Source organism: Solanum pennellii, chromosome 1, assembly GCF_001406875.1.
Source record: "Solanum pennellii chromosome 1, SPENNV200".
NCBI classification, from domain to species: Eukaryota; Viridiplantae; Streptophyta; class Magnoliopsida; order Solanales; family Solanaceae; genus Solanum; species Solanum pennellii.
This window is the reverse complement of record NC_028637.1, coordinates 48193759-48210627: the sequence shown is the minus strand read 5'-3', so window position 1 is coordinate 48210627 and position 16869 is coordinate 48193759. Positions and strand designations below refer to the sequence as shown.

The 16869-nt window shown below is 32.8% G+C and overlaps 1 protein-coding gene across 1 annotated transcript; it reads left to right on the top strand.

Annotated features, from left to right (window-relative positions):
- The first annotated feature begins 2948 nt into the window (after positions 1 to 2948).
- LOC107007839 (TATA-box-binding protein) lies at positions 2949 to 15060 on the top strand. Its single transcript, XM_015206647.2, has 10 exons — positions 2949 to 3163; positions 3650 to 3762; positions 4622 to 4709; positions 10234 to 10305; positions 10512 to 10562; positions 11099 to 11143; positions 11937 to 12029; positions 14139 to 14240; positions 14335 to 14408; positions 14751 to 15060. Coding segments are annotated over exons 2-10 (603 nt in total). The 5' UTR covers positions 2949 to 3163; positions 3650 to 3685; the 3' UTR covers positions 14752 to 15060.
- The last annotated feature ends 1809 nt before the right edge of the window (positions 15061 to 16869 follow it).

Here is a 16869-nt window from a genome sequence, read left to right as displayed (position 1 = left end):
CTTTTTCACTTACCATAAATGTGTGTGTGTGTGTGTTATCATTATGATTTCTTATTCACACCTTACTTTTTAGTCAATAATATTATTATGAATACATATACACTCATTCGTACACCGATTTCCATTTGATGAAACTATCATTATTGTATTAACGTTACATCGCATCCAACTAATAATAATACAAAAATGTTACCAAATTGTATCTCTAATTAATGATAATTCGAAAAAAGAAATAAAAATGATAAATGAGAAAATAAAAATAGTAAATTTATAAAAAAGAAACAAAAGTAATTTATTTTATTTTCTTAAAAACGTTAAAATTATAAAAAGAGATAAAAAAGAAGAATATAAACTAACAAAAAAGTAGAATTAATAAAAATATTATCAAATGGTATCTCTAATAAAAGATAAAATAAAAAAACTGAGTAAAGAAAAAAAGAGAAAATAAAAGTTATAAATGAAAAAGAATAAAAGAAATAGATCACAACACAAGAACAATAAAAGAGAAAAAACAACCAAAATAATTAATAATACTCCTTTCGTCCACTTTCAAATGTCATGTTGTGCTTTTTGAAATTCAATTTGATTAATTTTCAAAATTAAATTAGATTAATTCAATATTTTAAATAAAAAATTTAAAATATTCAAAATCTATAAGATTAAAGGGGGACATGAACTATAATTTATTTTGATAGAATGAGTATTTGGTGAATTAGTTTGAATTGAACTGTAAAATTGTAATTATTTTAGTTTTTGTGGTCAATTTTCATAGTTTTCACTTATTTATTACTCCAAAAATGCATTTAAATATTAAAAATTGATAAATGACCAAATGATCCCCCAATTTATCATCAAATTTTTAACTACACAGTTATACTTCACGGGGGTTCTATTACCCACTAAGCTATTTTAAACTGAAATTATTTCCTCCCTGAAATGTCATTATGAGACATGTGTCTTGTAGGAAATACACGCAGTTGACACATGTATCTCACCATTTAATAATGTTTTTTAAAAAGTACTCCTCCTTCCTCTCTTCCTTTCTTTCCCAATCATTTTTTCAACCCTAACTATAATAAACATTATTCTTTTACCTCAATAAATTTCTATATCTCTAACAATTTATAAAAACGAAAGAAATTCAGTTCACCTTTTCTCTTTCTCATTCTTAATTCTTCCTCCCTCTAATATTTTCAAGATTAATTTATAATTTAAGTTTTTGATTTTTATTCTTCATGATTTTTCGGAGAAAATGTAGGATCCTTCTTTAAAAATGCAGAAGAAGTTGTTTTGTTTTAGTTTCTTTTATTAAGTTTGAAGCTATACAGTTACCTCACTTTGATTTTGTTATTCTTGAGTCCATGACTTTAAGAAAAAATTAATTAAATTTTAATTTGTTAAATATGTTCTAAATAAGTTTATTGAAATATTATTTATTCATAAAATGCGTTGTTGATGATTTTTATACCAAACACTATTAAAAAAGCTTCAACAATGATAATTGTGAAAAATGGGTCATTTGGTGTGATGGATAAGATGAATTAATCTCGAGATAACTTTTGAGTGAAATTTAATTGGGGGTGATATAGTAATCCCAGGATAAGTAATCCTGGAATAAAGTGTGTAAATTAACAAAAATATCACCCTTAAACTCTCTTTTATACACCACTCTTACATTCATTAAATATTAACATAATTTTTAACAACATTTATAAAATAACATTCACAACCTTAATTATTTGTTATTTTTTATGATAAATATATTTTCCTATTAAAAATTTATATTTTATAAATACAATTTTTATTTATGAATAATTATAAGTTGAATTGATTTGTGTAATTATTGTGTTTATTTATATTTTGATTCTCTTAAAATGTTCACTCCACTACTAAATTACATATTTTTCACTAAATAGTATCATTTAAAAATTATATTTTATCTATAATTAAAATGTAGATAAGTTTAATGATTAATTTTTTTTTACTTTAATAAACTTACAAAATAAGATGAAAGTTTTATTTGTAAACTAAATAAGATGAAAGTTTTATTTTTAAGCTAAATAAGATGAAAATTTTATTTTTAAGCTAAATAAGATGCACATTTTATTTTTATGCTAAATAAGATGAAAGCTTAATTTTAAGTTAAATAAGATGAACATTTAAATTTTAAAATATACGACACAATAACAAAATGCACACACAAAAATATTTAAGCTAAATAAGATGTAAATTTTATTTTTAAGAATGAATAACTAAAGCTTGCAAAGAAAATGTAAAAAAAACAAAATAAGATGAGGGTATTTTTGTAAACAAACAACTTATCCTAAAAAATTATAGAAATAGTTTTAATATTACAAACAAAAAAGCAATAAAAACTCATCCCAACGTAACTTATTCCAACATAGCTAATCCTAACACAACTAGTATTCAAACCAAACAAGAGTATAGTTGTATAGATAAATAAGAAGAAAGTGAAAAGAAAATTAGAAAAAGAAAGAAATTAAAAAAAAAAAAAGACAACTTACCCTTTCTATGCCCTTCAAAGGTTATTTATTCTATTTTAAAGTAATTATTCATGGGGCTAATAGAATTCTCGCGAATAATACATATATAATTGAAAATCTGATAATAAGTTGGGAGGGGTTATTTAATCATTTTTTCTCAAAAAAATTATCACGTGAATAATAAATTATTTTCTAATTGTATAATTTTTTTTTTTTTAAATTGTATAAATTGAAGAAGTAAAAATAGAGGGGTGAAAATGTATTTCAATCCAAAATGGCCAATTATATGAGTATAAACGTGTTGATATACTTGGCATTAATAATATGGGGCTGAATTGAGAAAGGTCATAAATATGTTATGGTCAACTGAGGGGTAATATAGTAAATTAGATATAGCACAGGTTATCACACAAATACTCGAATTACCACACGCCTATAAGGTCTTTCTTTAGATCGTTGTTCCTCACAACTCTTCCTCCCCTTTACCCCCCCTCTCTCTCTCTCTCTATATATATATTCATCCTTCCTTGTCGCTCTACAAAGATCTTCTTTCATATAAAAGAATCCTTCTTTCAAATTCTTTACCCGCTACAACAACAACAACAAACAAAATCCTCGAATTTCAGCAAACCCTAGTTTTAGATTTTTTCACTTTATAGGTCTGGATCTGACCCTTTTTTCATCATCGCCACATGTTTTGTTAAATATTCGACTTCTATTGTAATAATTTGTGTATCAGTTCAATTGTACCCAATTTGTGTTGTAGGAATATAAATTATTATTTTTTGGTTTAGCAACACTTGTTCTGATTCTCTCCATGTTGGGTTTAATGGAAAAATAACCATTGATAAGAGAAACAAAAAAGAAATAAATTTCGGTTTTGATGGACAGAAAATAAACATTTTTTTTCTGTTGAGATTGGTGTTCTATGGTTTGGAGGAATTACTATTCTCATAATTGATGAAGAAATATTGACTCTGTATAAATGTTAGGGAGCTCAACTTTAAATTGGAAAAGCTCTAAAATAGAGCTAAATTGATAGTGAGGGTTTTATATAACATACCCAACTAGATTGGCATTGGTTCATACTAGTTGTATTGTTCATCAATCAGAAATTGATTCTATCTGCTAATCCCTTGTTGTAGAGTTTTGTGTACGGAAGGGACTAGGTCAAAAGAGGAATGGCAGATCAGGGATTAGAGGGGAGCCAGCCAGTGGATCTTACCAAGCACCCTTCTGGAATAGTCCCTACTCTGCAGTAAGTTAATTCTTATCACTTCTGCTAACTTTATCACTTATAAAAACCAGTAAGTGAATTGTTTACATGTCATTGATCATTTATTCTTGTCTAAGAAACTTAGTGTTTTATTTGATTTTTTAAAATGTAGTGTAATAAATTCTCAAATTATTGTTTTTGAGAACAAATATTATCAATTGCATTAAAATGTAGTGAGTAGTACTGATATCCACCACTCCCTCGGGGATTTCTTGGTTATCAAGAAAAACATAGACAATAGAGAAATTGGAGGCGGGGAACTGAAAATTTCTAGAAAAGGAAGTTTGGGTCATAATTTTTTGATCAAGAACTTTGAGAAGTTTCAACAAGCAAGAGCCTGCTTGGATGGGCTTATAGCTTTTGCCTTATAAGCCAAACATAAGTTAGGAATGTTAACTTATGACTTTTGGCTTATTTTTGTCTTAAAAACAAGTGCTTAAGCCTTAAAAGCACCTTTTTGTTTTACATTCTAATACTACCAAAGTGCTTAAAAGCTATTTGGCTTAAAGGAACTTGATATAAGTCTATCCAAACCGGCAGTAACTTCTGTTAAGAACTTTGTGATGCCAAATATTTGGGTCTTGTCAAACAGGTTTAGAACATTAAAAGACGTGTAAATATGTAATTAGTCAATAATTCTCTTCCACTATTACCTACCAATTTTTCTTTGTATGCTTTATTTTCACCTAAACATACTTGTCATTTCTGTTTACATAAGTTCAATGAGTGATATAATTACTTCTAATATGTGAGGTGATTGGTGCAAGCGGTAGTAGTGTGTCTGTTAAAAGTATATTTTTCACTAAGTGATATATGCATCTGTCATTCTTTTATCTGCTAGGAATATTGTCTCAACGGTTAATTTGGACTGCAAGTTGGACCTGAAAGCTATTGCACTTCAAGCTCGAAATGCAGAGTACAATCCGAAGGTATATTTCTGTGTTGTAGTTGTTATTGTAGTTGGTGATACTGATAAGATACTAGATCCTTTGAATGCACATTCAGGATGTGTTTTATCTGATATGTGAATGGAGCTATGTACTATTAGATCTTCTTATGAGACTGTAGGAGATTTGCTATTTTTGCTTACCTGTTGCTTTCATTTGATTTGTATTGAACTTCATGAATTTGAAAAGTAAAAAAACAAACAGAGTGTTGTTGCTTTCGTGGTTCTGAATTTTGGGAGATAATAGAAGTTTCCCGCGGAACTAAATGTTTATTTGAGCATGTGACTGTTTTTCTGACAACAACTCATGAGTCAATTTTCTCCCTTTAGTGGTTTCCCAAATGACGTTTTTATATAAGGATTCCACCCCAAATGATTTGTTTTTAATGTCTAAGTGTGTGATTTCTTCCCATGTGTCCAAGCCTTGGTGGACTGTACCCCATAAAATGAGTCGAGGTTCGTGCACATTGGCCTGGACACTGTGTTTATAAAAACAAAGCCTAAGTTGTGAATGAATTTTATTGTCTCATATTGCTAATGCTCACAAAAAGAAGTGTAAAGGGAGTTACAATGGCCATAATTAAGGACCTATGAACAAAGTGGTCTGACTTTTTGAATGTTTGGTCACAACTAGTACCGAGGCTCATGCTCTAGTTCTCTTGGCTCAAAAATTAAATCCCGACGTCATTCGATATGTTAAATTAAATTACTGCCAGTAAATCATTCAGCTCAATCATCAACCAACTTGTGTGATGTTAAGGCCTTAACCTCTTTTCATTCTTTCCTACATAATAACATGAAATTTTTTTCTTGTGGAAGCCGAGACAGGCAGAATGTCTTTTTGCGGTTCTATTTTATTATAGGAATCATTCTATATATAGCACACTGGTCTTTGTCGACATGTGTGCTTCAGCAAGAATCATGAGGGCAGTTCCGTCCTTTTAGTTGAAAGAATGTACTACTTTTATGAGGCTTTGGGTCCATTTAACTATTTCATCCATTGGCTGACTTATTTATTTGGTTACATGGCTACTAGCTGGGTTATTATATTTAACTGTGAAAACTTGCTCATGCTCATCTTGTATTCTTATATCTACCGGTGTTCATGGTTTGGTTAAAATTAATTAAATAATCAGATTTTTATTTGGTTTTGGTTTGGATTTATGTTTTAAATATTCGATAATATTTGGTTTGGTTTTTCTAAAAACAAACTGAATAAAAATCAAAACAAATTAATAAGTTATATACACAAATTTTATAATGATATATATACAATAATTATTATTTGTACAAAAAATGCCTCTTCGGTGACGTGCCTACTTCATACCGAGGGTGTTTTAGGAATTTCGATGTCTATGCTTTAAATGTGCTTTACATATGCTTTTCCGCTGATAGTTTGGTCCCACATCAGTAATAGATTTCCTTCCCCAAATAAGGAGGCCGACGACCCAACATGGACAAAATGTGATAAAGTTATCAAACACGTGTCAAATAAGAAAATATGTCATCTTTTGGGATAACTACAAAGAAAAATCTGTCACATAAATTGAGGCCGAAAAGTACATAAGACCACATTTAGTATGATTTTGTTGGGCCCTTGTTGACAGGAAGCTTTGCATGTAGTAAATATGTATGTATGTGGAGGTTGCCCTATTTATAATAAAAAATACATAAGAACCTTCTGTGTGCATTAGCAGTTCTATGAAAGAAAGTGGTGTTTCTATACCCCTCTTTTAACCATGTGAGTCTCAACTTTTGTCTCCAAGCAATCTCCTCTTTCCTAGCGAGCTCTTCAAATTCATTGGTGAGACTCAATTTGAATGCTATTTCTTCCCCATGTAACGCTCTGTGCTCCTGAATTCCATCTAAAGCTGTTAGTTGTGTCAACACACTTTGTCTTTGTATTCCTAAATTCTCCTGCAGACTTGTCCATTCCTTGAGTTTTGCCTTCAAAGCTTTCATCTTTGTCATAAGAACAGAATCTGGATTGCCAGTACTATTGAAAGAATCCCACCAGTTCTAACTTCTAAGTCTTCTCTTTGAAACCCTCGGTCTACAATCATCAGTTCTCAAATTTGACATAGGATTTGGACTTCTCCCAGTCCCCATATTGTAGCATAATAGGCGAGTGGTCTGAAGTTACTTTCTGAAGCAAACTTTGTTTTATGTTCTTGAAACAGCTATCTAGATCCTTTTGTAAATATGGTTTTTCAGTACTACCTAAGTACTGACTGAAATACAATGTTACTAGTGTCAGAAACAGCTATCTGGATCCTCTAAGATAAGAATCCTATCCAGTATAGCAATTGTATCACGCCTATCCCCTTTTCCCCAAGTATACTTGCCCCCTTTTAGATCTAAATCCATAGGCTCCATGTCTTCTATGGACTTTGACAAATCAGTCTTTGCTTTACTGATTCTGTGGCAATTCTTCTTCTCTGAGGGGTGTCTGGTTGTGTTGAAGTCACCATACAGAACCCTAGGTCCTGTCATTAGACCCCTAGCAGCCTTTAACTCCCCCTGTCTCTTCCCTCTCCACTCTCCCATTAGGAGCATAAAGCCCTGTTAAATACCAATCAAGCACTTGTTTTTTTTCCCAGTAAAACTGCAAGGCACAGAGTACATGCCAACACTACTAACCACTCCTTCCCGATCCCTCTTATCCCACATAATGATAATTCCTCCCCTAGTTCCACTAGCCTCCAGTTGAACTAAATTGACCCACCTGTTCCCCCACACTTCTTTCACATGCTCTGCTATGTCCCCCCTTACCTTAGTTTCTTGAAGACAAACAATATCTGCCTTCCAAGTTCTAAAGGATATTCTAACCAGCCCTCTCTTCCTCCCACAATTCAACCACCTCACATTCCAGGAAACAATTTTCAAATTCATTGATCTTTGATTGGAAGATGTCCCCCTTGCTTCTAGACCCATAGCTCCAAAACTTGTTGTCTATTTCTGAACTCCTTAGCTTGTTGGACCCCTTCTTTTTGGCTGTCACTTGTCTTTCACCATTCTGCTGCTTATTGCTATCAATTTTTTTGAACTACTCCTTTGCTGTCTCCTACAACCTTTGAAGTCAATACTAAGCTCTTCACTTAATTTGGTGATGTTTTGTTGGACCCATTCGGAAGTGTTCAATTCCTGATCATTGCCTTCAGTTGGCATCTTCATGTTTGTCGGCACTGCTTCCTCCTCAATTCGCTTCACAATCTGAAATTGCTCTTCTGATCGCATATAAACCAACTCGCTTCCACTTGCTTGCACTGTTTCTGAGGGTCTTGGGGCATTGGGAATTGTTCGATGCACGAGCTTGATCTTTTCGACGTAATCTGGGTAGCCTGCGACTTGTTGTGGCTGTTGATTATTTGGGACTTGGCAACATTTGCTTGAATTTCAATTTCCATGGTAATGTCTTCCCGTTGGGCCTTTTTATTGGATTCTGGTAATTAAAGTTATTGGGCTATTTAAATTAAAGCTCACTTCTGAGACTTTTCCAATTTGCCCTGCTATCGTCCATAAAGGGCCCTTTTCTTTTAATTGTATTCCATGTGTCTTTAAATTTAAAATCTCCCCTTCCTCTGATGTACCCAGGTGACTGTCCTCGTGGATTCCTAAGACTTTCACCAAATGGGGTATCTGTCCCACTTAGACTGCTGTATCAGATTATCCTAGGTCCTCGGCCTAATCCTTCTTTCTTCTCCCTGTCAGCCCTGATAGTGACAGGTGCCTCCCCCATATTGGAATTGTACACAAGTCCATCCCTGGTTACTTTTATCTCCGTCGGAACTAGTTTGCCATCTCCTTTAACTTTGATACGAGCCCATTGTAGATGATTTTTCAGCATTGTTTCCTCCTCTGTCTCTATGAATCCATCACACTGATCTTCAATCTGTTTGAGTCCACAAATTTAGTGGGAGCCCTAGAATTCTAACCCATATCCAGTCTCTATTTATTTCCGCTGGCCAGCAGCCTGAAGTGGGTGTCCACCATTCCAGCACTATTCTCGTCTTCCTCCACTCCCAGACCCCATTGAGCACATGTTATGCACTTTTCCTTGATGGTGACTCGAAGAGAAAGAGTCCGTCATTCATCGCGTGAACATTGACGCTCACAGCTGATTTCCATGAGCTGTTTGCTCATCCCCTTGCGTCGTTCAGTGTTGGAGGTTCCTGTGATTGGAACTTACCAACTAAGCATCTTCCCAGAAGATCTTTTTCTAATGCTGTCATGTCTTCAGTGATTACAATGCTGGCATCATTTATTTGAATCTCCGCCTTCTTTGAAGCTGCTGTTGCCCATCTATTAGTGTTGCAGCCTCTTTGAAGGACATCTCTAGTTTGCTCGCAGTTACCGTTTGAGGCTGCTTCTCCCTTTCTGGTTCATATATAAATCTTGCTATTTTGTGGGCTATGTTTGCCCACCCACCTCCGTGTGTACTTTCCGGTGTGATAATAGATTTTTTGGCCTTGTAAGGCATTGAAACTGATGTACCTATTATTCTCATTGTATTTGAGTATACAGAAAAGCTCTGAGAAATGGTCCTTTGTTCTCCATTTTCTGCATAATGCGTAAAAGAACAGCTAGGCGTCTTACTTATATGTACACACATATGGATAATCAGCTTGCTGAGCTTGGGTTTGAGCATAACTTGTCAACGGTTTTAATATATTTGTACATGCATGTATATGGCCATGCAATGTTGACTTATTGAACTTGGTCTGTAAGTGGCACGTCAAATCATAATCCAGCTTGAATTTTGATAAAAGGCTGGTGCTCGATCTTTTACAAAAAGTCAGTATTCTGGGCCTTTGTGGCTTGCATCCATTATCGGCCCAATCTTCTCCATTTATTTGATTTCTCTTTTTTGTGGATTGCATCCATTTTTTGTTTCCACAACTACGATCTGCATACCACAAGTCCCAGTTTGATTCTTTTTGGCACTTAACAACGTAGTTAATTATTAAGTCTTATCAGTTGATCATCTAGCCTTCAATGTGAGCCTCTTTCACTTATCCAAAATAAGCTCTCTTAATTGCTTACCAACAGGACCATGTTAGCTAGGAATTGGTCAGTATTGTTATTGGATATCTACTTAATTATGTCTCCTCTGTTTGTTTTTTTACCTTCTTGTTTATGAAAATCTGGGCAAGGCTCTAAAACGATATATTTTATGTTCCTTTTTAAGATTTAACAAATTAATAGAATTGCAGCAGTTTCATACAAAGTAATCCATGAATCATCAAAAGTAGGTATATTCTATAATTAATAGAAGGTAGATGTGTAAAACATTTTACTTTGACACATAAATTTGTGTATAAAGCAACTAAGTAGCAATTGTTTATATTTGTTTCTAAAGTTATACTTCATAACTTGTTTCATCACTGTATTCTAGTAGGATTGCTGAAACAGACTATTTGTGTTTCTATGTTGTATCAGCAGTTTTTCTTTGTCAAGCAATTGAGGATGAAAGTATATATTACTTAAACAATTTATTGTGCTTTCAGCGTTTTGCTGCAGTGATCATGAGAATTAGAGAACCAAAAACTACAGCATTGATTTTCGCTTCTGGGAAAATGGTATGTTCTAAACGGCTTTTGATGGGCTTAATTTTAGCCAGTATTGGCATTGTTTTTGATCAAGTTGTTAATTAGTTTGAATAATTCTGGAAATTCTTACATAACCTTGATGAACTTTTCATTGTCCGTAAATATTCATTTTGTTATCTGCTGGTGATAAAAAACTTCTGTTATCTGCTTTTTAATTGTTAGTTTATCCGTCTCAGGTTTGTACTGGAGCCAAAAGTGAACAACAGTCAAAGTTGGCAGCCCGGAAAGTATGTACTAGTTAATAGCTAGTATTGTATCCTCTGTGATACCAGACCCTAATATATGTTTGGTGAATCAGATAATTCTAATTTGGATTAAGGATCAGTCTAGTATATTTCTTGAAAGGTCCAGACTGTTCAACGAGCTTTTAATGTCTTATATTCCCTCCATTTCATATTACTTGACCCATGCTGACTTAGCACAACCTTTAAGAAAACTTTTGTTAGGGTATATTTCATTAAACTAATTTTATTTGTGATACTTTGCAAATAGCACAAGCAAACCGGAGAACGGAACTCTAAATTTGACTATTATTACTTTATGTTGTTATTAAATACTAAGGGTGTTATGGGAAAGAAATAGTACAACTCTCTTGATTTGCTAAATTGGACAAGTAAAAAGAACAATCTTTTTTTTGTAGAGAGTCCAAGTAAAATAAAATGGAGGGAGTAGTGGTTATTTTAAGAAATTGTCAAGTTCTCAAATTTCTTTTTATTTTTCAAGTACTTATCTTTCTTATTTTGATGTTCCTAATCTTTTTCAGTATGCTAGAATCATTCAAAAGCTTGGTTTTCCAGCCAAGTTTAAGGTAACCACCATCGCTCAGTTATTCAGTTTCTTGACATTTTATAGGCAAATATTGACACATCCCTTCCCTCATCCTGAATGTGAAATGAAAATAACAGATCGGTAGAAGAAACCTGCCTCTTCATCAAAAAAATTGGAAAGAGAAGAAAAGAACTTTTTATGTTCCCATCCTTATTACTACATTATTTACAGTTTTAGATGTTTTTTCCATGAGTGCAAACCCTTTTCTAAGGTTCTACTTCAGAACTACACCTAATGGATATATTCCACTATATCTGGATCCAACCGTTCAATGCTGGTACCTATTTCCACTTGAGCCGCGCATAAATAAATTAGAGGACTTTCAAGTATTAGGATTCCAGCACAAAAGACGAACCAGAATACTGCTTTGAGCCTGGAGGAGGTGACCGATGCAACTGCTCTGGTGCTTTGTATTCCCTAGAATCAAGGAAAAAAGTAAACTCACTACCTCTATCAACAAGTTGTGCAGAAGAAACCCTCTAGCTGCTTCCGTGCTGGGATGTGATTGAAAGCATGCAGTACTCATTTTGCAATGTTCCAGACGCGGCGAAGAAATATTTCTTTTATTTCAAGAATTAGCACTTGTTTTGAAATGCTTCAAAATGATTTAGAACTCTTTTAGACATTCCTTTCTTATTTGGTTCTAGTATTGTGGAAGCAATACACTAATAAAGGAACACTTGTTTCCAAACAATCCCTAGTCTGTAACTTTGTTCTTTTTGTTGTTTCTGCTATATGTTTAAGTTATTTATATGGATTTTGCTCCATTGCAGGATTTTAAGATCCAGAATATAGTTGGTTCTTGTGATGTTAAATTTCCTATTCGACTTGAAGGCCTTGCTTATGCCCACGGTGCTTTCTCAAGTGTAAGTATTGACATATATCAGTGTCCATAATTTTATATTGTAATTGTGATGTCTATTGTACCTATAAGCCCTTCATGGAATTTTGATTATTTGATTATGCTACTGGCCAACAAAATTCAGCATTTATTTGCCTTCTTTCTGTTCAGTCTTCATATGTATAATCCTGTATTTGTATGTATATCAGAACAAATTTTAAAATTTCAATATATCATTCCTTTTGAATTATATTGTTGGAGGTAATATTCACCTTTTTCCTCATTACGTCTTCCTACTTATTAGTCTTCATTAGTAACAGATAAAATTCCAAAATTGATTTGTTGTTGGTTTTAGATATTAGATATTGTTGACCTGTTTTCCTTTATGTCAATTGTCTTGCACATGATGTCTATTAGGAATACACAGAACTTTGTAGGCTCTGGTACCTTATGCGTGGTTAACAGAAGCTTTTGGTAGCACAGTATAAGCAAGCATGGAAATGTAAATCTTTTCCTCAAAGTGGTTGGACCATTAATCAGAGAAACAACTAGGTCATGGTTTTCGTTGAACTTTTGATTACCTATCCAATTGACATCTCCTGCTTTGACTGGTCTGAAATATTAAACACACTGTAGTACTTCAGACCTACTATTTATATTTATCAACACTTCAAACTTAAACCATGATTTGATGTTCCTTATCACTATTGTTTATCAATTACTACTATAATATACAACAAAAACAACATACCCGGTGGAATTTCACAAGTGGGGTATGAGGAAGGTAGAGTATACGCAGACCTTACCACTACCTCGTGGAGGTAGAGAGGCTCTTTCCGAAAGACCTCCCTTTAATTGTAGCAAGTCCAAGTACAATGAGTAAGAAACAGTGAGGAAAAAAATATAGCAATGAACAAGGGAATCAGTGCAAATCCTGCAAGAAAGGAATAAGAACAACAACATAGTGCGACACTCGAAACACAATACACAACAAACTATTATAGATATCAAAAGCAAGAACAACAATATTACAGCTAGTACCACGACAAACACCAACAAGCCTAAACCCTCGGAAAGCAAGAGAACATTCCACTATCTACTGACCTTCTACCCCGATATGCGTCTTCCACGCTCTCCTATCTAAGGTCATGTCCTCGGTAACCTGAATTTTAGTCATGTCCTATCTAATCATCTCTCTAGTATTTCTTCGGTCTACCTCTCCTTGTACCTACTATAATAAGTTTTTCCTAAAATATTATTTTTAAGGTCAATTTAATATTACAAATTTTGGTATGCGTATTATCACTCAGTTATAGAGAAACCAATTATTTAACTGAATTTGATACAGATGGACAAAGGCTCAACTTAGATTGTGATGTGTGACACCAGTGTCTGGCAAAGAACAAAGAACTTGTCGGCATGTTTTTTGTATCTTCTTGTCATGCAGTCTGTTATTACTTGTTACCTATCAAAAGTGTACAACCTTCCTGGTTGAATGACCTTGTCGCTGATTGAATATCTCCCTCCTGGCCACCTTGGTGGGTTTGGGGGGTTGGGGGGGGGGTGAGAAAAAGTGTGAAATACGAGAAGATAAATAAAATCTGGCGCCTCAACTCTGGCCGTTCAGTACACTTGCTTCCCTTCATCCTTTGTGGTCAAAGTACTCTTGCCAAATCATGCAGTTCTTAGTGTGTCTCATGGTCTGCTTCATACTCCAGCATATCAGCCTTATGTCAGAATCTTGTAGGCATCGTTCTTGTGACATTTTGATTCCCCCCCGGTCCACCCCACCCTTTTGCAATATCGTGAGCATGTACTAAATTAAATTGAATAATTGTTTTGTAGGGTTAAGTTGTTCCGTAATAGGAGAGTGGTATGATTGTATAACCAATCCCCGTGCTTCATTTATGATTTGTAATTTAAAATGATTTCCCCCCTAATGCAACTGGTAAGTGATTGGTCCAGGTGGGGATGCTTGAGCTTCAGTACCGTGATATGTTCATTCGAATCAGGACGTCGTAAATAGAAAATCAAAAGAACTGTTTAGTGGGATTTCTGACAGATAAAACCAGTATGTTGACTTGATTGTTAATATTCTTCCTTGTATTTATGATCTTTCATTTTCTTTGTACAGTACGAGCCAGAACTATTTCCTGGATTAATATATCGCATGAAACAACCAAAAATAGTGCTTCTTATTTTTGTTTCTGGGAAAATTGTCATCACAGGAGCCAAGGTAGTATCTGCCTGTTAAATATTCTTCACTAAATTACTGTATATTATGTGGCGATTTACCATTTTATCTTACTAGGGATTTTATTGTATTTCAGGTTAGAGATGAGACATATACTGCCTTTGAGAACATATACCCAGTTCTTACTGAGTTCAGGAAGAATCAGCAATGGTATGATGATGGGTTGTTTATATATGCAATTTTTTGTTTGGCATGATAAAAATATTAGTCCGTTAATCAACCTGGGAGAGGGATGAGTACTCGTGGGTGGTTACTTAACATGCATGAAGACTCATGCAACACTGAAGCTAGTGTTGTGTCAAACTTTTAGAGCTTTGAAAGAAAAGGAAAAATAGTTTGTGGGGAGAAAGAAGATGATTAACAGTTTTAAAAATGAGGGGGCAGGATATTCTTGTTTTAGCGTGGCGTATTGCTATTTTATACAAGTAAATGTAGTTTGTTTCTACAACTAATCCTCAATCCTTATATATTATTACTATTGGTTGGTTGCAGAATTGATTTGATGGACTGTGGAGCATCTGCTATGACTAACTGCAGGGTGTGGTTCAAAATTTGGAGACTTGTTTGTTTTTTTCTTAATTGTAGATATTCTATAAAATCAGGCATCGGCTTTTGTGGAAAGTTTGTTTAAGTTACAATTGATAGATTAGCAAGATGGAGGGATACTTCACCTGTAGCATATCATAAAATTTCAAAATTTAGGTCCAAAAGAAAAATGCCAAACTGGTCCATTGGTTCCAAATTTATTGTACTTGTTGAGTCTATAATGCTTGATAGCGGCCTTTTGGTTTACTTCTCCTCAGTTTAACCTGTGCCTTATATGCTGAAGGTTTTACCATGCCAGATTTGTTTACAAAATCTGTGAAACGAGGATATATGAATCTCTCGGTGTATGAACAAGTTGAGTTTTGTTCTACGTTGTTTTGTATCCACTACTTTCAGATCTTTGCATCTCATTTCCTTTGCTAATTTCAACCCCTCTATGATGCTGCATAGTTATGTCATCAGACTTCAAGTAGGCTTCATTTCATTTCAATATCCCATGAACCACTTGCCTCGATCATTTCCAAAGATTCTTCCGAAAGCAAAGCGGCATCTCCGGTTTGATGATTAACATCAAATTATTACTACTTCATCAATTTCATCCGCATAATATATAACATTTGGGGTGTCTTTGCTACTAAGGAAATTGTTTTCTTGCGGATTTTTCATTTATTTATACAAAATTTTTCTAAATAACAATACTTTACCTTTTAGTAGCAACTCTTTCATTATTTATTAAAATGTCATTATTTTAGTTTGTTAAGGAATTAGTTATGTATTTATTTTAATTTGAAAGAATACAAATAATTAATAAGAAAATCATGAAACAAAAAAAGATTTTAAATACAAATTAATTACTTTTTGAAAAGAACATAAATAGCCATCTTTCTGTTGAGCTTTTTTTTTTTGCTTTCTTCTTAATAACAACAAAAATTTTTTAAAAATAATTTGGTTTGTCTTCTGAATCATTCATATGATAACTTTAAAAGCTTTTTCAATTTGAATACAACATATTTTTGAAACGGAATTTTTCAAAATTGACGATTATAAATTTGTCCCATCCAGTGCACAATAGAATAACAATTCTTTTTTTTTTTGGATGAGATATTTGCATTTGTCGAGTGTAAGAGTGTTGTTAAACAGTGAAATATTTGTATGTATTGGGATTTATAGTTTTTTTTTATATCCAAATTATGATGTATAACAAATGAAATTATTTTTTTAGTTTAGTAGTTGTTTTTTCTGTTTGAATGCATACAATAATATTATCCCATTAAGTTAATGCAACTAAACGATCATTGGCTATATGTTGAATAATACAATATATGAATACAAAAGTGAGAAGAAAATATAAAATTATAAATACAATGTGAGACTGAATATAATAAAAAAAATACTTTCTTCATTTGAAATACAAAGTGACTTTGAAAGATAAATACAAACTAAGCGATCATGAACTATATGTTGAATACAACAATATATGAATACAAATGTGAGATGAAAATACAAAGTTATAAATACAAAGTGAGACTGAATATTAAATTGTGAATACAAAAGAAATACTTTCTTCATTTGAAATACAAAGTGACTTTGAAAGGTAAAGTAGGCACATAAAAACAAAACCCGTTGGTATAAAATTAGGTTGAATACAAAATAAAAGAGAAATACAAACTTGTTCATATATAAATTGAGATTGAAATACCGAATGAATACCTAATAAAATACAAAATTGTTAACATACAGTTAGGATGAATGCAAACATGTTGGTACTAATTAAGATTGAAATACAATGTGAAAAGAAAAAAATATAGAACTTTTTGATATATAGATAGAATGAATACACAAATAAATTCTGGATTAAGACATTGTAGACATAAAAATGCTTTTCCCGAACATAAAACCCTAAAAACAAACATAAATGTATTAAAAATCAAACAAAATAAACATATGAATGGATTTGTAGATTCTAATAAATATGAACTATTAAAATGAAATAAAAAAAATTCAAAAAAAATTATTTAATCGACTAAAAATCTTAAATGCATAAATATATTAGATAAATAAGAAC